General features: G+C 42.9%; 3 protein-coding genes across 5 annotated transcripts; 1 reads left to right on the top strand and 2 right to left on the bottom strand.

Moving 5' to 3' along the window:
• Window positions 1–13: 13 nt before the first annotated feature.
• Window positions 14–14,181, bottom strand: pdcd11 (programmed cell death 11). Of its 2 annotated transcripts, none has more exons than XM_008409564.1 (36): window positions 14,119–14,181; window positions 12,764–12,942; window positions 12,513–12,647; window positions 12,241–12,408; window positions 11,659–11,820; window positions 11,460–11,580; window positions 11,180–11,343; window positions 10,988–11,089; window positions 10,414–10,626; window positions 10,215–10,339; window positions 10,059–10,119; window positions 9,817–9,963; window positions 9,469–9,720; window positions 8,800–8,925; window positions 8,513–8,707; window positions 8,253–8,423; window positions 7,952–8,165; window positions 7,708–7,857; window positions 7,204–7,316; window positions 6,578–7,092; window positions 5,950–6,012; window positions 5,769–5,865; window positions 5,570–5,659; window positions 5,349–5,451; window positions 5,084–5,261; window positions 4,424–4,480; window positions 4,231–4,353; window positions 3,923–4,045; window positions 3,662–3,827; window positions 3,383–3,523; window positions 3,153–3,296; window positions 2,024–2,274; window positions 1,756–1,924; window positions 974–1,127; window positions 702–867; window positions 14–358 (listed from the first exon to the last, which is right to left on the bottom strand). In XM_008409564.1, the coding sequence occupies exons 2-36, from the start codon at window positions 12,863–12,865 to the stop codon at window positions 187–189; spliced, it is 5,433 nt and encodes a 1,810-aa protein (XP_008407786.1). In that variant the 5' UTR covers window positions 12,866–12,942; window positions 14,119–14,181; the 3' UTR covers window positions 14–186. The 2 variants fall into 2 exon arrangements, with proteins under 2 accessions (XP_008407786.1, XP_017159389.1); XM_017303900.1 differs by having other exon boundaries at window positions 14,062–14,142.
• A 109-nt stretch (window positions 14,182–14,290) lies between these two features.
• Window positions 14,291–16,024, top strand: atp5md (ATP synthase membrane subunit k). Its single transcript, XM_008409575.1, has 4 exons — window positions 14,291–14,396; window positions 15,423–15,528; window positions 15,730–15,823; window positions 15,901–16,024. Exons 2-3 carry the CDS (start codon window positions 15,442–15,444, stop codon window positions 15,817–15,819), a joined length of 177 nt encoding a protein of 58 aa, XP_008407797.1. The 5' UTR covers window positions 14,291–14,396; window positions 15,423–15,441; the 3' UTR covers window positions 15,820–15,823; window positions 15,901–16,024.
• Window positions 16,025–16,026: 2 nt separating this feature from the next.
• On the bottom strand, window positions 16,027–22,186 carry taf5 (TAF5 RNA polymerase II, TATA box binding protein (TBP)-associated factor). Of its 2 annotated transcripts, none has more exons than XM_008409599.2 (11): window positions 21,768–22,186; window positions 20,558–20,786; window positions 20,148–20,463; window positions 19,888–20,051; window positions 19,447–19,582; window positions 19,210–19,330; window positions 18,194–18,323; window positions 17,508–17,672; window positions 17,224–17,401; window positions 16,649–16,826; window positions 16,027–16,557 (listed from the first exon to the last, which is right to left on the bottom strand). In XM_008409599.2, exons 1-11 carry the CDS (start codon window positions 22,174–22,176, stop codon window positions 16,343–16,345), a joined length of 2,241 nt encoding a protein of 746 aa, XP_008407821.1. In that variant the 5' UTR covers window positions 22,177–22,186; the 3' UTR covers window positions 16,027–16,342. The 2 variants fall into 2 exon arrangements, with proteins under 2 accessions (XP_008407821.1, XP_008407811.1); XM_008409589.1 differs by having other exon boundaries at window positions 20,558–20,783.
• Window positions 22,187–23,947: the final 1,761 nt, after the last annotated feature.

Below are 23,947 nucleotides of genomic sequence, written 5' to 3'. Positions count from 1 at the left end.
WTTWYAMAAWATGTTAAAAAGAAGGTTAAAAACAGCTGCTTGTTTTTAACATTTATAGATCGTTGCATTGCATAGACCCAGGATCAAGCTTCGACGCTCAGCAGTCGACAACATTACAACAGTTCAAACTAAAAGACTGATGTTTCCAGGGACTCGGTTTGGGTCCGGTGATGTATTTTTGCCCTTTCAGTTTGCAGCTTCTTTGCCTTTTGCCTCCACGAACTCCATGGCCTTCTCTTTGACCAGCTGGACGCTCTGAGGCGTGCCGTGCTTCTTCTCATACTCCAGGTAGCGCTTGAAGAAGAACTTGATCTTCTTCACGGAAACGCTGAGGTGGATCGTCCGATCGAAGACGGCCCTGCGGAAGGAGAGGAGTGGAGAACGAAATGAAGCCCAAACGCTCGGGCCGTTCAGATGAGGCCAAATGTTTTAGAGCAGAAGATGAACAGGGTGCGAAGAAATTCATTTCAGTGCCCACAGAAAAATCTGAACAATCGGCATAGTTGCAGCAATTATCTAAACTAGGGGGATCATAAATAAAAGAGGCCCAAGAATGGAGCCTTAGGAGATCCTCCTTTTCTCAGATTTGTATTTCCTATTAATGTACTTTCATGTGAAAAAATGACGTGTTTGATTATTTGTTGTGTTGCTTCTGCACATAAATTCCAGTGTGGACGTCAGCGGTCRGAGCTCAGGTTTACCTCACTTCCTTCTGCGATCCGTGTTTGACCATGAGGTCGATGAAAACGGACCAGAGGTCCGTGCGTTTYGGATAGTTCGTCAGGACTTTGTCGAACATGTTGCGACCTCTCTCGGCGTCGCCGAAGCGAAACTCCATCTGAGCAAACTTGGTGATTACATCYACACCTAGCAAGAYRGCGCAAAAACACAGTGAAACATCACAACTGGTAAAAATCCTGAGGCATGTTTCTGTTTCYTGAGAGATGAGACAAACTAACTCGGCTCGTCTTACTCTCTTTGGGGGGCAGACTCTTCAGCGCCCTCTGCAGGAGASAGCTGGCAGCATCACTTTGGCCCTGCTGGAGCAGGAAGGTCCCGTAGCTTAGCCATACTGCTTTGTTCTGCCGGAAACGTTTCGCCATGGTCTTATACAGGCTCTCTGCCTCCTGGAGACACAACACAAACACACACATATTRGAAGCTGGAGGAAAAATGAATTTACTCAGGAACTAAGGGTGTTTTCACACCTGATGGTCTGACAGACTTGGTTTGATTGGGGACCAAAATTGCAACATTTGTTACATTTTCAGCTGGTGTAGTTCGCTTTCACACTGCACTGTGTCAAACRATCCAAACTAATTGAAAAACCTGTTCCCCTCCTTTCCTGTGGTGGCGCTGCACCAAGAACTACTGAAGGAAACAACATAAAAGCCTCTGAAGAAGACACTGAATGCAACTTCCTTCTCCACAAAWTGTAAAAAAAAAAATAGAGTGAGGTTCAGATTTTAGTGTTTGTAGGATTTCTTTCTCCAGYGCTGCATTTACACATTTGTTCATCTTGTAGTTATTCAAAAGCTTCCTGCTTTCGGAGCGGTYTCCAGTCTGCTTGGCACTCAAACCGCAGCAGAATTCACTTCAGCCGAAGTGAAACCTGGGCAGACCAGAGTTCTCCATCTTGGTTCACATCAGAGTTCGATTGCACATTCACACCTCCCCTAACAGCTTTCTAGGCAAACAACCCAATAATCGATTAAAGAGGTGTGAATGCGCCCATGGTAAAAAATAGACTCGGACCTTGATTTTATTGGAGTTGGCGTAGATGTCGGCCAGCTGCTGGTACACGGGCATGGGCTCACAGAACTGCACGGCTCGCTCAAACACTTTCTTCAGACTCTCCTGGGTTCCGTACATGTTCTCCAGGTTCAGCAGGGCCACCCACACGTTCAGCTTCTCCTGCTCCTCCCTGGACACAAACACAGAGCGGAGTCTGAACACCGACGCTCCGTTCTCATCACCATCTGCGGGGGGAGGGGAGGTTGGGGCATCGGTGCTTGTAAAACACCTGAAGGAGATGGTTTTGAGAGCTCTCTCGGCCACGGCCCGGGCCTGCTCGATCTGCGTGGCCTGCAGGTGGTGGGCCATGTACTGGAGCCAGAGCAGCGAGCTGCTGGGCGAGGCGAGCAGCAGACGCTCGAAGGCGGCCGCGTCCTGGGGYCGCAGGCTCGGGTCCATCAGCTCGGCTTCCCGCTGCAGCAGGGCCTTCTCCGCCGACTTCTTCTCCTGCTCCAGCTCGTGGCGCGTCTTCTTCTGGGGCTGGAAAAAAAAGAAAAAAAAAGGTGACCAAGGAGAAAATCAGGTGAGACCAGTTAAAGGACGGATCATCTCAAACTGGTTTTTATGAGGTRAATGCTTAAATAGTCACACAAAATGGTTTTCCCAAATTTTTTTACTAGTAAAAGTCTTAAAAGTGCGACCTGATTTTGTATTCAGGTCCTCTGAATTAATGCTTTGTCGAACCGCCTTAGAGCACACACACAAAAACTGACTGGTATGAAAACAAACACACAAATTAAGGCAATATTTAACCCGCAAAATATAAGCCAAACTTTATTTAAATTACACAGACCAATAACTCCTTGTGGAAATAAGAATAACAAATATCCAAAAATTAAAAAAATGTTTCCCCTAAAATGTATGGCATTTAGCAAATAGAAATCATTTTTATAATTCTAGAAAGAAAAATGTATTCAGATTTAACTTAAGTGAGAAGAAAACGTGTCTCTCTTTATTAGGTGTATGAAAACATCTGGTTTAACTGTAAATTATGTTTTACAAATTTAGGCTTTTAGTCAAAAGTTAGACTGTGCTTTATGACAGAAGTGGGCAGATTGAACATCAAGCACTTTCCAAACTTTGAAAACTCACCAACTGAAATTCAAGCACTTTCAAAGATTTCAAGCACCGGTACGAACCCTGACGAACGCATGCTGCACTACAAATACTTTCATTAGTAAAATGACTAATAAATTACGCATTATTTTTCTTCAACTTCACATTAGAGAGCTGGATTTAGAGAGACCGACATGAAGCCCAACTTTATGTTGGTCAATCGGAAAAAAAAAAAAAATCCAAACAAAATTAACAGAAAACATGAAAAAGCCACCTTGACGGATCCCTTTTGATTGTCTCACCTTCTCGTTGCCGTCTTGCTCCTCTCCGTCGCTGGAGTCCCCATCCTTTGCCTCCAACACAGGCTTCAGGGAGTTCAGCCCCACATCCCAGGAGAAGCCGGCCGCCACCTGCAGCCTGGACGGACCCGCCRAGCTGGGAGGCACCTGCAGAGGCAGAAACACGCCGGTAATGTTCTCCAGCTGTGAATTTATAGCAGCAGCAAAAAAATAGCATCTGAGGTTCAGCTTACCTGAGCAGAATCACGCTTTGCTTCCTCACCCTCGTCCTCCTCTTCTCTGAAGTAGACCTCCACTCCGCTGTCATCGCCGTCAGTTTTTGATTTGCTMGATTTTTTTGTTTTCTTCTTCGGGATCTGGGGCTCTGCTGGTTTCTGTGACAWGAATGAACAACAGAGACTGATCTGAGGGTCTACAGATCCTGGATGCAGCTGTTGTGGACTTTCTGTTTGACTCTAGTATTGTTAAACACATGAGAACAAGACGACAGCAGCTCAAAGAATGTTCATTACCTGTTCGCTCTCGCAGTGCGAGCGTTTCTTTGCCTTCTTTGAGTCGCGTTTCTCTGCGCCTCCGACGAGACGCAGCGGCAGGCCGAGGGACTCCGGGAGCACGTCTGGCTTTCCAGTGTCCGCGGAGAGAAGAGAGAGGTCGACCAACTCGTCCTCCCTGTCCACACTGAGGAAACAGAGGTTATTTTGCCCGATTAAACCCCCCCCCAAAAAAAAACGAAATATGGTGACAATGTCTGAGCTGAAACGTTTTGTTTTTACCTGAGGATTTTAGTGGTGAGGAGGGTGTTGACCGGAAGGTGACTGGAGAGGATCTTGTGGTTGTTAATGAAGTATTTGGAGGAYTTTTGAAGTTGGGCTCTTCCTGTGATGTTGTGTGACAGCCTGGAAACAGAGGAGGATAGAAATGACGATAAGGAGAAAGCTGTTTTTTTTTTCCTTCAGCTCCCATCTGTGTCCACTTGAGAGGCTCAGTGGTCCCAGATCAAAGCCTTGAGGTACTCCACATTTGATCTTTTGTTTGCCAATGCAGCACTGAGATCCAGTAAATCCAAGACAGAAGTATTTACCTGATGAAGACCCCCTGCTCACTCACAGACTTCACGTAACCCCGGACCACCTGGTCCAAGCGCAGATGGTCCAAAGACAGGACTTCTGGGTCCTTCGCCGGCTTGGTGTTCTGTGGGTTCAGCCTGAAAGGACGCGCTGCAATGAGCCGCACGTTCTGTAAACCACGCAACTTTTCCCAGTGACGGTTCTTACCGCGACGGACGTAGGGACAGGTGCCACTTTCCGTTCTGCACATCTAGAAGGCAACACCTGAGAAGAAGTTTAAACTTTTCTTAATTAACTCTACGACACAAAGAAAAACACTCAAATTTGATAAAATAAACTAAGTTTAAAATGTGAGCTGTCATTTTACGTTCTGTAAACATGAAAAAAAAAAAACATTTAATTAAGATCCTTTCTGGGGTCCATCTTTGTGTATYTATCCTATTTATTCTGCTGTAGTCTATTCTCAGATGAATAGTGCCATGCAGGACTTTTCAAAGTTTGACATTTTCTTTTATAATATAACATTAAGCGTCTCCACAACCATTCTTTCACGGTCTTTCACAATTTATAAGTCTTTTAATGTTTTTCTATGGACTTTTCAGCAGCCAAAGTCCAAATGGAAAAGGCAAAACTAAAACCTGGAAATTGTTTCCAGCACATTGCCATCCTAGATCTAAAAAACTTGAATATAGTGAGAAGGTTCAATATTTATTGTCAAGTGACGTTCATATTCTATAGATTCATTTCACAGGGTAAATGTCTCAACGGCATTTCTTGCCATTTTATTAACTACATTCATGATATTCTGACTTTTTCCTCTTTGTAGATGATCCCGTCAAAGAACGCTGAACCTCATCGCCAACCAACCTGATGAGCTGATCCTTGCTGAACACCTCCAGCGGGTTTTTCCTGTAGGTGTCGGCGACGTCAGTGACAGAAACTGCTCCGGCGCCGCCGAAGGGGAGCTTGACCACAAGGCCGACTTGTGGCTGGACACTGGTCACCATTCCCAAAGTAATGCTGCCTTTCTCCAGTTTATGGATCCCTGGGAAAGCAGGAAAACAGGGAGAATGAGAGAAATCACCACGGAAACATTACCAAAGCATTTCAACGTCAACTCTGCCCTCTCTACCTGAGAGCGACAGCACAAAGCGATGAGGCTGGACGCTCGCTTCCACCACTTTGGCGCGGACCGCCTGGCCCAGCTTGAACAGCTTTTCTGGGTGGCTGGCATCCTGGACATTAAAAACAAATATTTACTCAAGGTCASATATTTTCTTAAGCAAAAATATATCCTCACAATTTAATTACCAGAAGAAAAAAATAAATAAAAAAAGAATCAGCATCACTCACTTTAGGATCTGTGATCATGGAAAGCAGGTCCACGGTCCCTGTGAGGCAGGGGTCAGAGGTGACTTCCAGGCACTTCTTGTCTGATTTAAACTGGAAACAGAAACAAAACCACTGGAGGAAGAGCTGGAAGAATGACTGGAAATATTTGGATCTGCAGCCGTTACACAGTAAATCCAATCAGACGCTTATGAGAGCTCACCTTTGATACGAAACATGTGATTTCGTCGCCGGCCTTATAGCCAGAGAGTTTRTCTTTTGCTGTAACTGGTTTGAAATCCACACCAGGATCCAGTCGGCTACAGGAAGAAAAACAGAAAGTCACCAGGCTGAAAATGTAAAAGAGGACACACAACGTGATGACTGTGATCCGCTTTGGTTACCTGGGGATAAGTGTGAGTTCAGGAATGGTGTACTTGAATTTGGGATGAGAAAACGGAAGAAATCTGAAATTAAGAAAGATTTTGTTACAAAGACGGCCATTTGAAAATAAAGAAAATGTACAGATTTCGTTTACAGCTGAGTGATCCGACCTAATCGTGTCCAAGTCCTGCTACTGCTAATAATTTGATGCTGATGTTATAAAAGATGAAGCATCTCCTTATCTTTAAAACCGATACTAAAGTCTAATTCACAAGATGCTCAGCATTTCTTATTATAATTTTCTGTGAATTTTTATCAGAAAATCATTTGACAAAATGCAATGTTTCAGTTGTTGACTGTGACTTTGTATTTTTCTGTTTTATTATTTAAAGCACTTAGAACTACCTTGTTGCTGAAATGTGCTATACAAATAAAATTTGATTTAATAAAATTACTACTTTTTTAGATCCATCAGTTGTCAAACAAAATAAACAGAAATAAACAAATAAAGCAAATCACTCAGCATGTGATGAATCCATGAGAGATTCACTTTATGAACTGAAACGCTGAAAAACAAACTTTTTAATAGTTTTAAAATTCCCTGATAAGCACATTTACATACAACGACACTTAAAAGGTTGCGTTAACCTGTGACTGGTGGMTTCTCGTCCTCCRATGACCCTGGCTTTGACCGCGTTGCCCACTCTCACCGTGGACGTGGGGAAGGACCCCAGCTTGACCGCGGCCGGCTCCACCACCTGCGACACGTGGACGCTGCCCATGCTCCCGTCCTCCAGCGCCACCTGGATGTAGGTGGGCTTCACCGACCTCACCTTGCCCTGCAAGACTTCGCCGAAGCGGTGTCCCGAAGAGTCGGCCTGGTTCTCCGAAGCTGTGCGCTGCCGCTTCGGCGCGCTGCACTTCGGCGCGCTGCCCTTCCACAACAGCAGGGGGAGCCCTTCCAGTTGCTCGCAGCTGGGTTCTACGACTTCCACTGTCAGAGTCATCCCCGCCTTGAGTCTGTCCGCCCCGGACAGGGTGACCTCATTCGGGTGGCCACAGGTCTGGAGCAGAGTCAGCTGCGCAGCGTCGTTTAGCGAGACAACGGCAAAGTCCCGGTCGACAAACTGCACCACCRCACAGCAGCCTGAGTCTTTATTCAGCTGTAAAAAAGAATGTTGAAAATAGCAGTGATAATGTAATGCAACATGAGAAGAAAAAAAAGGCTTACATAACCTGCAGAAATCAGGAGAGAAAACATTAGCAACACTTACAAACTTCTTCTTCCCCAGCAGCTTTGGGAGGACGGAAACATGGACACAGGTGGACAGGATGTCGACATTAAGGACGACCGCATTCACTTTCTGCCCAGGGATCAGGCTAACTCCTGGAAAACAGGCAGGATATTAGCAGGATAAAGATGTAATTTTACCAGAACGTCTTCAAATTAAGACAAAAACGTTGTTATAATGAGTACAGGCTTCAACATTCATCAAGATCTGATGTGAGCGCCTTATTACGTGTGGCTTTCTTTGAAACAAACTCGGTCGTTTGTCCAATCCTGCTTCTATTAACAATTTGATACTATTCATAAACAGTAAAGGTCAAATCGGTTGCTGGTCGTCTCAGATTAGCTCAGGCTCTGCCACCAAATAGTCTGAATTTACACTAAATGTTTTCTACTGCAGGCCAAACCTTAAATGACTAAAATCTTTCAACAGAGTCTTACAACAGAAACCCMGAGGCAACCCTTTAAGACCCAACGGTTCTGAACGTACCCGCCACATGGCGTTTACTGGCGACAACGTCAGCACCAGGCAAGTCGTCAGACTTGAATTTGGCCCCGTCCTGTGTCGCTGAATCCACCGTCAGCTTCAGCTTCTGGCCGACGGTCAGAGCGGCCAGCTGCCGCCGGAGTTCACCGTCATCTGTAGAGGGAGAAATGATGAGAGGGGTAAACCGGCAGAAGCAGGTCCTGCCGGGTTGAACAGGAACCGAGAGCGTCCAAAGTCGTCAGCGCACCTCTGACGGTCAGCATTTCCTTCACAGCTCGCCTCTCCTGTACGCCGTTCAGGAGCGCGGCCAGGGCATCCCCGTCAGACGTTATGACCTCGGAGAGCTTCAGCGTGACCAGGAATCGCCGCTTTTCCTCGTCCAGGTTGGTCACCTTGGCGATGACCGTCTGGCCCAGCTCGAAGGCGGTTGTCGTGTYACTGATGAACTTATCCGACATGGCCTGTTACAGTCGAACAAAAACGCAGAGTGTTGAAAACGCCGACGTTGCTGCGTCAGGAAAAAACGGGTCCCYAGCTCTTCAACTCACAGATTTGGGTGCAAGACCAACGAGTCCATAGGGGAACTCCACAAAGACGCCGTAGGACATGATGCTCCTGATGCAGCCGACCAGCTGCATCCCCACGGTTACCTCAGAGAAATCTTTGGCCACCGCTCCTTCCTCCAGTGACGATCTCACCCTTTGCTTCTTGGTGAGCGTCTTTAAAAGAGGAGCAGCTAAGGCGGAAATAAACCGTTTCACACCACAGAKGGTCGGCTTCGGTCTAAACGGCTCGGGGGAAAGGATACAATGTTCTGCTTGTTCTTGTTAAAGCAGATCAGATCTGAGACGGTGTCTCCTTCCTGCAGAACCTCCCACAGTAACTGACAGTTGGACATGTGATCGGAGAGATGCACTGTGGGTAAGACGGCGCGGCCCTCGTCCGGAAGGATGACGACCTCCAGGCCGTTGACGGATTTCTTCACCACCCTTGCCTCCACCCTCTACAAGGCAAGTAAAATGTAGCCGGGAAATGAGGAAAGTTTGATGGACGCTAAAAACACCAACAGCACCACCAGCAAGGACTCCGTTTTACCTTTCCAACCTCACAGTCAATCGGAGGCTCGGTAGATTCCTCCGTCTCTCCCTCTGCCGCCGCCTTAAATGACAGCAGCAGCTTCTCCTTCACTGGCTCACATTGAAGAACTTTGGCCTTCAACACCTGGAAAGTAAAGATGGAAAACAACCACGGAACGGAGTATCAAAATTATTCAAATTTTCCAAATCCCCAATTCTTTGTGTCAATAGGCATCTTCTGAGCAGATGTCACCTGTGGGGTACCCCMAGGTTCAATCCTGGGACCCCTCCTATTAAATATCTACATCCTCCAGTCAACGCGTGGATGGAACACTGATCAATATATTTTATGTATATTTGCTCGATGATGGCATTTGAAAAAATTTAATGTTTATTGCTTGTTTCATAATAGCTGACTATGATGTTTTTATGGCGTAAAAGCACGTTGAACTGCCTTGTTGCTGAAATGTGCTAAAAAGATAAACTTGACTTGTCTTCCTTTTTTTGTCCATTGTTATAATATAACAGAAAAAAAAAGATAACCAAGAATCTGCAGCAGATACTTGTCAGCGGTCAGGCTTCAAACGTGGAGCCAAGGACAAACGCAGTTTTTATTTTCCAAACACCTCAGTTCCTCTGGTCTGCGCAAGGAATCCTGATGAACCGATGCAACTCGCTTATGTCTCACCTGTCCAATGTAGAAGATGTYCTCTGGACGGACGATGGGCTCAGAGCTGAGCTCCTCCAGCGGGACCAGACCTTTGACGTTGCCGTAGAAACGGACGATGCAGCCGAAGTCTTTGATAGACACGATGAAGCCGTGGGACACGCGGCCGGGACGGGCGTCGTCGTAGCTGAGGAACAGCGGCARGGTGCTCTCGACCAGCGCCTTCTTCCGGGTCAGACACAGCTTCCTGTTGTCCACGTCGACCGACAGCACCTGAAGTTCACACACACAGCCAGACGTGCTAATCGGACTGAAAACCCTCGCAGAGGCTTCATTCCTGCATCTTTTTCGGGAGAGAACTGTACTGACCCGACATTTGACCTTCATTCCCTCGACGTACATCTTCTCCGGGTTTTTCAGGATGATGTCGGAGAGGTGCGTCCGAGGCACCAGGCCTTTGACGTGCTCCGACAGATGCACCACCATCCCGTGGCTCAGCAGGACATACACCGTCCCCTTGGAGGACAACGCAGGATTAAAACAGTCCAAATCCGTACAAAGTGGRTTAAAYTTGCGACTTTAACCCCAACAAAATAACTTCTCCATTTCACCTCTACGACTTGACCGGCGTGAATGTCCTGGTATCTGTAAAATCGCTGATCAATCACGCTCCTGCAATCAGGACACAGCGTAAGGTGGTCAGTGCAGAACAGCGAGGCCACGTTCTCCGACGTAAAACGAAATAATAGAAATCGGCCGCTGCGTACTTTCGTAAACTAGCAAAATAAATTTGCTCCATGGGGCTGAAGTCCAGGATCCTGCAGGTGTGCTTGGGCATCGCAGAGACCTTGTTTTCATTGGCCGGGTCGCTTGGCTCCTTCAGGTGGTTCCTCTGCCAAGACGCATGATAAGACATTACGCCGGGGTCTCCAAAGCAAGTTCATCAAATCACCAGCTTTCACTTACATGCGCAAAGGCCGGGGTTTTGTCCGGCAGCTCCAACATGGCCCCCGACATGTGGTGCATCGTGGTAACCTTGCACTCATTCACCACCTCTCCGGTCCGGTCCCYGCCGGGAGGAGCGGCGTCGACGTCGGACATGGGTTGCAGGAGGTGACTACGCAGGCTCAGCCCGACAAGGCGGGCGGTCGGCTCAATGTACAGAATGCACGCTTGCACCTGGTTGGTCACGGTCGACACGCAAGTAACATAATAAATTATTAATGTGTCATAAATTAATTCAACTCTAAAAACAACATTACGCAAGTAAATAATAAACATTTAATGGGACATGGCTGGACAGTTGAGAAATAAATAAATAAATGGATGGATAGATATTTCTTCAAWTAAAAAAAATATRTTTCCAAAAAGCAGACATAATGGTTTCACTATTGGACTTTTTGTGATGATCTCACACTGTTATTAGTATTAACTACTTCAGGCAAGAGGTTTAAATCTGTGTAGATTAAACTGAAGTCGAAACCCACTAGTGGGCTGAGGCAGCAGGACAAGGGGGGGGGGGAGAGGGGGTCAGTTTTACCTGAAGCCCCTCTCTGTAGCTGGACTCCGGCTCCAAGTGCAGAAAATCCACCTGGCCACTGAACGAGTTCAGGAAGTCCAGGTGCAGGCCATGTTTGGTCACCTGAAACCCCGATATGCAGAGCTCATTTAAAGACGCAACTCTTTCAGGTCAAATCGCATCCGCAGTGAAGCGAAAGGAAGCCTTCGTCACCTTTTTGACGGTAGCTTTGACTGTGAGGCCCGGCAGGAGGTTGGTGAGGGTCCAGCCCTGTTTGGCGTTAGCGGAGGCCCGAGCCGCCGCGGACAGCCGGACGACGCGGCCGTCGTTCTTTACTTCCTCCACCCGAGAAGTCACATACTGACCCACTTTAAGCTCTGCACAGAGAACACGCCGATATTTAAGAAATGTTTCCTAACTGAGGACTTTTTGAAGCTGCAAAGCTACGTTCAGGTCATTTTGGKTTTTTTTWWWWKKTTTTTKKTTTTTTTACCGTCACTTTTATGCTGTTTTCCCTGTGTAGCATCCTCGGGCAGGAAGGCTTTTGTTCCATTCACGCCAATGTCAATTATAGTGCCRTGATCTTCGACACTCTCCACGCACCCGCTCAGGATCTGATTCATCGAGACAAACATTAAAAAAACAGTCAAAGGATCTTATTGTTTTGTTAAAACTGCTGACATTCAGCTCACCATTCCAGCTGTCAGAGAGCTTGAGGTGAGGCTCTTGTTGACCAGCTTCGGATTGACCGACAGCTGAATGCTGAGCGAGCCTCCTTTAGTGATGTCCATTTTGGAAACCACGCATCGGAGCAGCATTCCCGGCCAGAAGATTTGGGACAAAGAGCAGAACTCCTGCAAAGTCAGAGCGCAAACGTACAGCGTGCTTAGACACTTTTTTCATCACACGACATTAATGATCTAATGAATTTTACAGGAATTTTATGTGACACACCAACACAAAGTAGGGGAAAGATTATATCTGGACTTCAGTTAAAAAATGTTTAAAGTTGACAGAAAATTTGAAAATATCACTTGATAAGTATATGTTATTGGAAGATTTATATCTGAACACCAACTATAAAGTCCTAAAAAATGCAAACATTAAAAAAAAAAAAATCTAATAAATAAGCAATGCTCAGCCTGGTGGGGGCACAAGAAAAGCCTGGTGGCCCGCCAGGCTTATAATACACTGGGGGAAACCCTGACTTTACATCGCCGTAAGCCGCTAAATCTGTCAGACAAACATCGAACAGTTCCGACTGAATTAGTCACCTCGTTTTCAATGTCTGAGTCCAGTTGCTCGCTCAGCAGCTTGGTGTAGGCGTCACAGACGTTCCTGATGCTGAGGAAGCCTTGCAGGCCACACGGGAGGCTGACGGTCACCTCGAAGTCAGCCACCTCCTTCACACAGCCCAGTAACAGCATCCCCTCTCTYACGTTCTGGGTTAAGACATGTCGCACAATTTAGCTTGACTGACAAAATAATAAAAAGCAGAAATCTGACCAAGGGTTAAATGTTTACAGGAGATGGGTATGTCTCTCACCTTTATGTGGAGAATCTCCACGCTGTTAGCAGCAGCGTTAAGCGTCAGGCCACCTTCTTGCTCTTCTGTYTTTTGCTTTTTGACTTTCTTGGCGCCTCCTTTTTTTTTCTTTGTTGTCGTTTGTTCATCTGACTGCTAAAGGGTGAAAAGAAAAGTTCAAGATGGGTTGACTTTTCTGGTTGGGGACGGGATGTAGAGGAGCTTATTTGAACAACATGTGGTGATAATGAAGTTTTTTTTTTTTTTTTTACCTGAAACAGGTTGTCCACTTTAGTCCGTTCCACCGTGACTTTACTGTCGGTGGACTTCTTTGTTTTGCCTCCACGAGGAAAATCCTCTTCTACTGACGCCATGTTGGATGAAGCTGGGGATGTCTACGGTTTGAAGAAGTTTCAGTCGACACAAGGAGTATATCCAAATCTCCAAAATGCTGCAGACACACACACAGACACACACACACACACACACACAAAACAAGAGATTAGATGACACTATACGGAGAGCATTTACTTGGCTATTTTGAAGACAATAGCCAATAAAAACCCCAAATTCTGTTCCTATTTTGTTCAAGATGAACAATAAGATTTGTTAAATGTGTATGTGAGAAGACTGTCTTTACCTAGCACCCTCAAGAAACACATTAAGCCTCAAAAGGTTCTCGCTGTTCCCGGACTAATGTATCCAAGCATATTAATAGAAAGTTCAGTGCAAGAAAAAAAAGTTACGCTAATGCCTTAAAAAGACTGGAAAACAAAGTCAGTCCGAGAAATTGGAGSAGACCCACTAGATGGAAATAACAAGACTATATAAAAATCATTTTATGTTTCATTTGGAAATCAAAGTCCCAGCGTTTGGAGGAAGGGTACAGATGAACAGGACTCAAGTTACTTGGGATCAGGTGTGGAGCTTCCACAGTCAGTAATGGTTTCATCTGTTGCTCCATTGCGTTTCAGAGCAGACTYTTTATGCCATTATATATACAATTGCTGGATAATTTATTTATAAGCAGCACACTGACAAAATTACCAACAACACGTTAGTAATTTATGCAAAAGGAGCCCCTATCAAGTATTGAATGCATTAACTTTACAATATTACAGTACTAAAAGTAACTTTTTTTTATTCTGGTCTTGTATAATAATCTAATTTTCTAAGAAAATGCATTTTGGATTTGCATTAGTAGTAAGTCAAAATCGTTGATTGAAATAAACAATTTCAATTATAATAAATACATGCATTGTAATGATGCGAGTTTTACTGGTTGGGAATGAATTGATTACTCAATTGAATTGGTGGCCATTTTCTCCGTAGTCCTTTATAATATTAATACTTAAGACATARAAAAATATGGCTCACTAAAAATCAACTAAAAGGCAGTAAATAGTTCAATCTTAACCGAAATGGAGCGGTCAGCACTTCGAAAAAGCTCATCTTCCACCGACTCTGACTAAAGTCTAACTACATGAACATCAACAAGATCCGGAGAAGACAGTAATTCTCTCCTGAAACATTATATCTTCCTTTAAAGATAAATATGTAAATACAATACCTGACTTCAAGATATTTATGTATAGTTAGACTCAGTTTTGCCCATGCAGTAACTCACATGTTTTTCAGCAACACGCCATCGTCCCAACCCGGAAGAAAAACTAGTCAGGGCGGTCCTTCTGTTTTCCAATCACGGTGGAGAATTGATGATAGACAGTAATTTAAGCCAATCAAAGATCGGCTCTGAGCCCAGAAATGAAAGATGTTGTTTTCAACCAATAGCCAATCGCATCTGGACTGCTAACAGAGGGCGGGACTTCCTGGCAACTTTAGCATYGCAGCCTCTGTTGAAGGGCACTTGTCTCAATCAGCTAGCTCAGGGGTCGTGTGTTAAAGGTAAGCTACGACACGTTTATGCTTTAGTTAGTTGATCCTTTTTGGTCTCAACACGTGAAAAGAACAAACATGTCTTTGTAACTYTTTTGTTTTTACGGAACGGTCTGGTAACGTTCATGAATGGTAACATTCATGAACGTATAGAGTTAGCTTTCAGAGCTAACTCTGAAAGCTAACAGTGACTTCACAGTGTGTTAACTTGTTTTTCTGCTTAGTTACATTAATTCTTAGATAATAAGTATAAGGTTACTCTGACCGGTATATTACGAWGCCAAGTATTAGATTAGAATTCGGCTTAATTAATATTGCAGTATTTTTGCATTTTAGTGAAGACGTCAAACCTCTTATTTAGTTAAATCTGCTTTCATTTTCAAACAGTTTATTTATTTTTACTAAAATACTAAGTGTTTTAGATTATTCAATGTCTTTCCGTTAGCTTAACGTTGAATGATTTAAAAAAAACAAAACTGCTTGAAATATTAGCAGCAATGACKGTCCTTGCATGRAACCTGCTGTAATCGGTTATACAGAAATTGGATTCTCTTTAACAAATCAGAATTTATTTTTAAAAAAGATTAACAATAGCACCGAGTTAAACTATAGAAACTTGCCAACGTGTAAGCATTGGCAAGTAGGGGTGGGCTATGTGGAGTTAAAATTTTTATCACAATAGTTTTTTGGTATTATTGTGATAACAATAAGTGATTTATGTATATTTTAAAAAAAAACAAGTTTTTTACTTCTTTGCAGTATTTTGTGTAATTGTACAGCTGTGATTGCACTGCACAGGAATCACAATCACCCGTTGCATAAAGAAATTTGAATTTTATGATTAAAATGCAAAATGTAACTATATTTAAAAATGTATTGATCCTCTCATAGAAGACATGGAACATTGGAGAAATTTGTTAAATAACAATTCCAAAAATACAGTCAATTATTTATTTTTTTAATATTCATCATAAACTAGCATCGGTAATTGATTGTGCTGACTTGCTGTTATATTGGCTCTTATKTTTGTGGCAGGACCATACTTTTAGCCAGAATGGCAGGACACGACGCGGGGAATCAGCACCAGTTTACTGGATTTGCCAAACACTTCAATTCATACACAATCGTCGGAAGGAGGAACGTAAGTTCTGTTGATATTTAACCCTAAAGTTTGAATTGAAGCTTTAAGATTTTACATTTGCAAACTGTTCTTGCAGCACCAAAAATAATTTGAACACAAGCAGTTCTTTGAACAAGATGACTCGCAAAGCTAATCATACCTGAACGACGCATGTTTTATTGTAAAGTTGTTTTAATACTTCCGCCTTTGTTTTTTTTTTAGTGTGTTTTGGCCACTTACGCCAGCCTTGCAGCCATCATCCTTTTCTTCAAATTGAAGCCCAAGAAAAAACCTGCWGTCACAGAGAAGTAGTTATGTAAGTATATACAGCTATTTCTATGCTACAAGCTATTTTCAGTTCCGATGATTTATAGCTGATTGTTTTCTCGACAGGTTTTCGTTTGATCTTCATTTCTAACTGCTTGGAGTGGAGAGAGAGAGCAGCTGGACATGCTTGTAGTAAAATATGTCTATTTGGTTTYCTTGTGTAAACAATAAAGAAAATGTTCGCTCTGGACATAGAAAACACTTTGTTTTTATTTACAGTGTGCATCAGTATAAAAGAATATTTTACAAARATGAAAGCCATGTTTTGAGGTAAACTGTGAAGTCATGGCAGTGATTTATTAAAAGGGAAAAAAAAGGTAAATGAGGCAGTTTACAACTGCAACAGTTAGCTTTGTTCTGGGAACCTGATTGGTCAACCGGTTACTACTCAAGTCTGTTAGCCAGAAAACGAACTGATGACGTTTATTTGTACAGTTCGGAGGTTAATGATGTGCATCATGTCAAGCTTTAAATCGATTTCTCCTCCCTCCCCGATGGTCCAATGCTGTTATGGATTATAAGCTCCTGCGGCCAGCAGCAGGTTCCTCCGTGTGAAGTGAAGGTGAACTACAGGYGTCGATTTGGTCAGGTAGGTCCCCAGCAGAAGCTCCTGGGAGTTATCCTGTAGGTGGATRTGTCCCGTAGCCGCAGTGAAGTCATCMGTTTCTAAATCGTCAAATGCTTTTGTCGCATCCCACAGGCGAACCGTGTTGTCCATAGAACCTAGAACGACCGAAACGATGATCACTAGTTAAAGCCTTTGTTGCTTTTATTTAGCYGATTTAAAGCGTACAGTGAGRTGTTGAGCACCCACCGGAGCCGAGGATCTCTCCATCCCTGCTGAATCTGAGGGAGTAGATGCACTCTGTGTGACCCTTGAGCTCTCCGATCATCAGTCCATGACCGATGTCCCACAGGAGGACTCTGCCATCAGTGGCTCCCGAGGCCAAAAACTTCCCATTAGGAGAGAACGCCAACGCGTGGATGGGACCCTGGTGGATTGAGAGGGAAAAAAAAGTCCAGAAACTGATTTCTTATTTTTATCGCYAACAGGACCTCACATTTACAGACTACGTGTTAACTTAAGCTCAAAAAGAAATTGAGGTCAGAGAGTGAAAAGTCTCATTTTATTTCTGATGCATTTCTTTGTTGTTAAGACCAATTTACAGAACTATTAATTGAAGTTACTATTTTAGCAAACAATATGAGCCGTCATTGCTTCCTGTTTTCAACATAAGCAATAAGATCATGTTAAAATTTTTTGGTTTTTCTTTAAAAATGGATTTCCATCCTTAATTTCCTCCAGACTGTCATACCATKAGAATCCTTCCCATTTCTTGCAAATGCCGAGCTGAAAAATGGCAGCTGCCTATTCCTGTAAAATCTCACCTTGTGACCGGTGAAAATACGGACGCAGTTCCCGGTGAGGACGTCCCACAGACGGATGGTGCGGTCAGACGAGCCTGTGGCCACGTAATTTGCGTTGGGGTGGAAGCGAGTGCAAGTGACGTCGGCCAGGTGACCGGCGAATATCCGCAGCGGCTGRTGRTGATCGGTCGCCCACAAGCTGCAGGAGAGAGAGAGCGCAAAGGGACAAGTCTCTACATTGAGCTGCGACATGTGGCTTTCCTCTACAGACACACAGAACTGCAGGTGTGTTGAATGCGTCTTACCGGGCGACCCGGTCATGCCCCCCGGAGATGAAATAATATCCGTAAGGGGAAAACTGCGTGTCCCACACTGGGTAGTTGTGGCCTTTGTATCCCACCAGACAGGTGAAGGTCAGGAGGCTCCACAACCTGACCGTGCCGTCTTCAGAGCATGACAGCAGGTAGTTTCTGAAAAGGTGAAATGGTCAAAAATCTTTCTGTCCTTCAAAATRAAATAAAAACTCAAAAACTAAMATTTTCACTTATTTTTATTTTATGACACAATATTAAATGTTTTGACTGCTAAAATTCAAGCCTGTACCTCAATGAAGAACAAAAATATAACGGTGGGGACAGGACAGAATCTATATTATCAAACATGGCAACTACTAACATGCTTTATATGAATTTACCTGCTGTGCAAAAGTCCTGATTCTTCCCTCATTTCTTTACATTTCACTTTATGTGAACAAAGTTTATTGTAATCGTTTAAAGTTGTTTTGATCAATATTTCTTCAGGCTTTCTGAACTTACTCCAGTTTGCCTTTGGACTTTAGATGCTTGCCAAACACTTACTGTCCTATAACTGATGATTTTTAGAGGAAATAATTTTTTTGTCACAGCTAAATCTAAGCTATACTTGGGTAATTTTCAGTTGAGCATATTCTTTTCATGAGGTTTTATTCTGGTCAAGTTGATCAAAACTGTACCTGTCTGCGCTGAAGCTGATGCCATACACCGGTCCGCTGTGTCCATAGAGGCACTTTGACTCACTGGCCGTCTTATCGTCCATAATCCTCTCAAGAACATCATCTGACTCTTTGTCAATCAGATTCAAATCTTAAAGAGGGAAAACACACATATAAAAATACAATTTTACTTTGAAACTGTCACAATATACAGGGTTCACACACTTTTTCAACAATAAACTTCAAACACATTCAAGGTAAGTTTTTTAATTTTTTTCAGTACCACATTTTGGAGATACAAACACTGCAAATTAGCTAAAAGTAGACAGTTTCAATTCACTATTATATGAAATTACTTATTACTGGTGATGATGTCTTCTGATAGTTTGTTCTGTAGAATGTAGAGTACGAAAATATAACAAAATTTGATATTTTGAAGACTTCCTCACACACATCCTATACACCCGATTAGTCTAACAAAACACTAATTTATTTTTAAAAAAAATATATAACCTATAAAAGAACATTTATTTCAATAACACAAATCAGTAAATCACTGAGACATTAGGAATAATAAATGTTAATTTCATTGAAACAATCCAAATAAATTATGTTAAGGTAAATTGACTTCCTGCTTAAATTAAATGCTAAACATAATATACAAAGAAAGTTACAGAAAATATGTTTTAAAACGCTAAGTTTTCTATTTAACAAATAGAAATTATTTTTGGTAATTTTATCTAACCTAAAACAAGAAAAGTTTCAACTGATTTAACTTCAGACAGTGAGAAAAAACAATATGTCTTTTATTAGGTATATAAAAATATCTGGTTTCAACTATAACATTTTTCAAATTTAGGCTCTTAATCAAGCAGTAGACTGCACTTTATTACAAAACTGTGCAGTGTGCAAGGACACTTTCAAGGTCCTTACACAGAAATCAAGCACTTTATAAACATTGAAAACAGAATTTTAATTCAAAACACTGTACGAAGTTTGACGCTGAAGCCGTCATCGCTCTTTGCAGCATGTCTTACCTGAGGCRGTCTTGACCTTGCGGAGCTTCTTTGGCGTGACGCTCCACACCCGCACCGTGGAGTCAGCGAAGCCCCCTGCGATCAGACTGGAGTCGTCCGTAACGTCAACCGCAGTTAGACCCTGAAGGGGCGACATGAAAAAAAAWTATTTTTTAAATCTGATTGCTACCAACTGGTTCGCCCCGACAACTCCCATGAAGTGCAGACAGAGTCCRCAGGTCATTTGAGGTAATTTACCTGGTATGCGTTGAGAAAGGTGTAGAAGCAGATGGAAGGCAGGTTGTCAGGTCCCAAACGAATTCTCTTGGTGGACTCCTTCATGTACATGATCTTGTCCAGCTTGTCTGAGTCTTTTAGTTCTGGTAGAGGTATTCTAAAAAAAATAAAAAAAACCTGTCAACCGCTGAGAAACAAATCCTGACGAAGAATGAGAATCTGCTGTACTGTTCAAAAGTATCAACATCCAGTTAACTTTTTCACATTTTTCATGCTACAACAAAATTTCAATGAATAAGGTTTTGTCCTTTCTTAATAAAATATCTCAGCAGAACTAAACAATAATATGACATTTCTCTTATAGATAAAGATCTATGTTGTTCACAGAAATGCGTTATTATGCAGGGAGGATRCAATGTGAGAGTGGAGAGGCGTGAATTAGGAATGCACACATGGTTGTACCTGGTCTGTGAAGGAGCGTTTGGATCCTGCTTCTTGCTTTTGGAGCCGGTGCTGTCCTTTTTGGGCTTTTTCTTCTTGGGTTTACCTTCCTCGTTCTCTGCTTCCTCATCCTCATCATCAAGGGGAAGCTCGATTTCTGGCTCCTTCAGCAGGCCATAGTAAACCTACACAAAAAAACACAAAAAAAACAAACAGACAAGTTAAAAAAAAAAAAGTATGAGAGAAAGCTATAAAGCAAACATTTCATTTAATTATCCAACCTTGGCCTTATTTGCTTCTCGTTTGGCCTCTCCAGCCAAGCTGCCGGACATGGCGTCGATCTGGCTCTTGCTGCGCGGCATGCCATCGAAGATGTCGATGTAGAGGTGCTCTTGGATGATATTCCATATCTGGTTGTTCTGGCGCTCCTGCAGGTGCCTCTTCAGCAGCTGGTAGGAGTCGCGGGAGATGCGCAAAACRAACTTGCTGGTGCGGAAATCCAGCAGCGTCTCGTTCCCTCTCATGTGCTCCTTCTTCGTAAGGCTTGACAAAATGCGTAGGTCCTCTTCGTAGTAGCACTCCTGGTCCCCGCTGAACCTAAAAACGGGGAGGGGAAAAAAAAAGAGAAAATAAATACAATGGGATGATGGGATTATCAGGACGTAGACTAAAATATCCTGAAGACACTCACTTTTCAAAGAAGGCCTTAGCCTCGCCTTCATGATTGTTGTAGACCAGTTCCAGGTACATGTGGACAAACAGAGGGTAGAAGACCTGAGACAGTTCTGCTCTGTGGCAGTCCAGAACCGACTCGATGAACTTCTTCAGACCGCTGTAGTAAACTTCATAGAGAGCTGGGTCTCCCTGTTGGCTGTAGGCTGACAGAACCACGTTGACGTCTGGCTGATCCTCCCCAGCTGCTGACAGAAACAGGTTTTCCATCATTGGTCGATTGAACTCATTTAGGCAAAGCTTCTGGCGTCTAAAAACTTAAATGTGACTTCAGGGTTTCTACACACTTTAATATCAAAATCGGAATTTCATGAGTTTTCAGTTCAGATTTTAAAGCAAGGATACAAAAGTTTTGCATGAATCTACCGCATGCATGTTTGAGACAATGCTGTAGGATAAAATACGACTGCATATGGAAATGTTTTCCATMCTGTTTTCTGTTTTTGAAGCATTTCAGAAATGGAAAACATTTAACTCAAATTCCAAACTTTTACAGGCATTTGCCAGTGACTGGGGAAAATGATGCAAACTGCTTCAGAAACTGTATAATGTTACAGGASACAACAAGTTCATCTATATATTCGAAGGGTATCAAACACRTTTTCATTGTGGGCCATATCAAGATCATGAAAGTCCTCAGAGGGCCAATTTGTGACTAAYTATATTAATAAAACTACCTATTAAAACAGGTAAAATGTTAAGAAATAGATGTCTTCTTTCAATGAGTACTTGATGAAATTAAATAATGTTGAACATACTTTCAAACTGATGTAATTCGACAGTGTACAACTAAAAACTGCTTTGATTTGATTGATACGGTAATATTTCAGCACACACCTGCTATCTTGAAGGTTGTTTTTATGTATCTTTCCAGAATCTAGAGGGCCACACAAAAACCTATGGAGGGCCAGATTTGGCCCGCCGGCCTTGAGTGTAACACATGTGATACATTCTATCAATTTTCTGTGGAAAAAAGTTAAACTAACAGCGCAAAACTCAATATGTTGGGCATATCTGTGTGAATGTTTGACTTTCCAGTATTGGCCCCGTTCGGTTACAATCTGTAGATGTATTACTAAACAGAGTAACTTGCTGTTGCTTCTAAATTAACACCAGAGATATTTTCACCCCGTTTCCACACACTTAACGTGAGTTGGAGTGAACTGTACCTTTAGTTGGCGCCTTAGCTCCGCCGGGAGCAGAGACGGTCACCCGGCTGAGCAAAGCGCTCGCATCCCCACCGTCTATGTCCGCACCACTTCCCAGCCCAGAACCGGCGGAGTCAGCCCCCTTTGGATCCAGAGCCTCCTCYGGCAATCCCGCCTCGCGACGCAGAATTTCAGCGGACTCTGACAGTTTGTTCTTTCTGAGGAACTGCAGCACAGCCAGCAGGGTCTGCTGGTCCTCGGGGGCTCCCGCCGCCGGCTTGTTGTTTCCAGCCGGAGCGGTGGAGCTGGGGGACGCAGAGAGCACTCCCGCATCGTTGGCGTGATTATTTCCGAAGCCATCGGTCGCTGGTTCTGTTTTAATGTCGGCTTCGTCTTTYGCGTCGACTATACTACCCTGTACGGCCGCCATTTTCAGAATGAAATGCGCATGCGTAAGATTGAARAACGGAAACCGCCAATTGCATGACGTCGAGTCACCTGATTGGTTTAAAAGCACGTCGGTCAAATTCGAAGATTCTAATTAAGTCCCGCCCCTTTCTCTCAAGATTCARCTACCACTGGTTGCTGCTTAGTGGTACTCTGAGGAAGAATGTTATTAGCACAMTCATTTGCAAGTTGGACACAAACAAACTGTCATGTATGCCTACATGATGTTTATTTTARCTAACTTGACCCAGAATTTGCTGCTCGTGGCGGCAGCATGTTACTTCAGATTTGTTCTTTTTGTAGAATTTTTCTCATAATCTTTGTGTTTAATATATTTATTAGCATTTTCACTTTAATTTACAAAGTTCTTCCAAGGAATAGGAAAGTCAAAATATACAAACCACAAACAATAATAAAAACCACAAACACATCCCACACAGTAAATGGCCAACATTCCCCTAAATACTGTCACCTACAAAGTGTGTAGCAAAAAAAAAAACAACTAAAAAGTTAAGACAATACAAAAATCCATGTCAAGATTTATTGAGAATTTTTCTCATAATCTTATTGGATGAGGGGATGCATGTTTGGATAGTTATTCCCTGTAGTTTTGAATGTTGTGCATAAAAGGATTTTTACTTTCAGAGAGTTGCTATGATGTGTGACCGCAGCCACAAAATATTGTTTTCAAGGAGCACCTCATTAACAAAACCCAACTAGAACCTGAACTGCAACCCCAAATTCCAATGGAGCCTTGAAAAGAAGGCTTTGTGGATGCAGAGCATAACCAAACAACAAAGAGGAGAAGAAGGAAGGTCAAGCAATCTCTTCCATTGATCACAATAGGCAACGATCAAATCCCAGACTCCAGCATCCCTGGTGTTCTAACCATACACAAAGACAGGGATTTAAAAAGGAGTGGCAAAAGCAAATGAKGTGGATTAGCAGTGCTTGCCAACAATGTTCTGCAGTGGAAATGAGTTTTGCAGTAGTTGATCTTGCCCCCTTAGTTCCAGTAAAAATGATTCTTCAGTATACAAAGACATTTTGGGCAATTCAAGTTCTGGGTTGGCCCTACCCTGTTTCAACATGCCTGAGGTTAAACATTTTTCAACTTCCTAAAAAAAAAAGTCTTGATTGGTTTTATCTTATAAAACCAATCTCTTTTTTGTTAMCTTTCAGCTGTTAACTATCCAGCTGAGCCTTCATGCTTAGTAATAGTATTGGATGTGTGCTTATTTTGTACCAGAAGGGGGCACTCTTTACACACACGACCAACTCACTCTCAGGGATGTCAAGATTTAAAAAGAACGAAAAAACAGAAATATTATTAGGCCCATTAAAACCGTTGAATTACATTTTTATCTACAGTCACAGAGAATAAATAACAGCATAGAATTGGTACATTTTGTTCAAAGGTTTTCCCTGATAGCTGTAAATTATAGTGACGTCAGGCCTCCAGGCGTAAACAGATAGTTAATTTCTCCAGGTGATCAGTAAAATTAAATAAACGTAATTTATCATTATARTTATCATTTATTATCGTGAAACACAATTTTGTGCAGCAAAAGGAAAACAGAAACACGAGAGTCTCATTTGAGTAACAGTTTTGCATAACAAATTAGCTTCAAACCTATTGATGACTAATTATGAACCGAAATAACGCCTCTCTTCAAAGATTATTGCAGACCTTTTTATTAACAAGGGCGTTTGATGTTGGTGTGGTCTAGGAAACATGGAGGAGGCAGACAGGA

The sequence above is a fragment of the Poecilia reticulata genome, linkage group LG1, assembly GCF_000633615.1.
Source record: "Poecilia reticulata strain Guanapo linkage group LG1, Guppy_female_1.0+MT, whole genome shotgun sequence".
NCBI lineage: Eukaryota > Metazoa > Chordata > Actinopteri > Cyprinodontiformes > Poeciliidae > Poecilia > Poecilia reticulata.
Note: the sequence above shows the minus strand (reverse complement) of the source record. Positions and strands in the feature narration are given on the sequence as shown.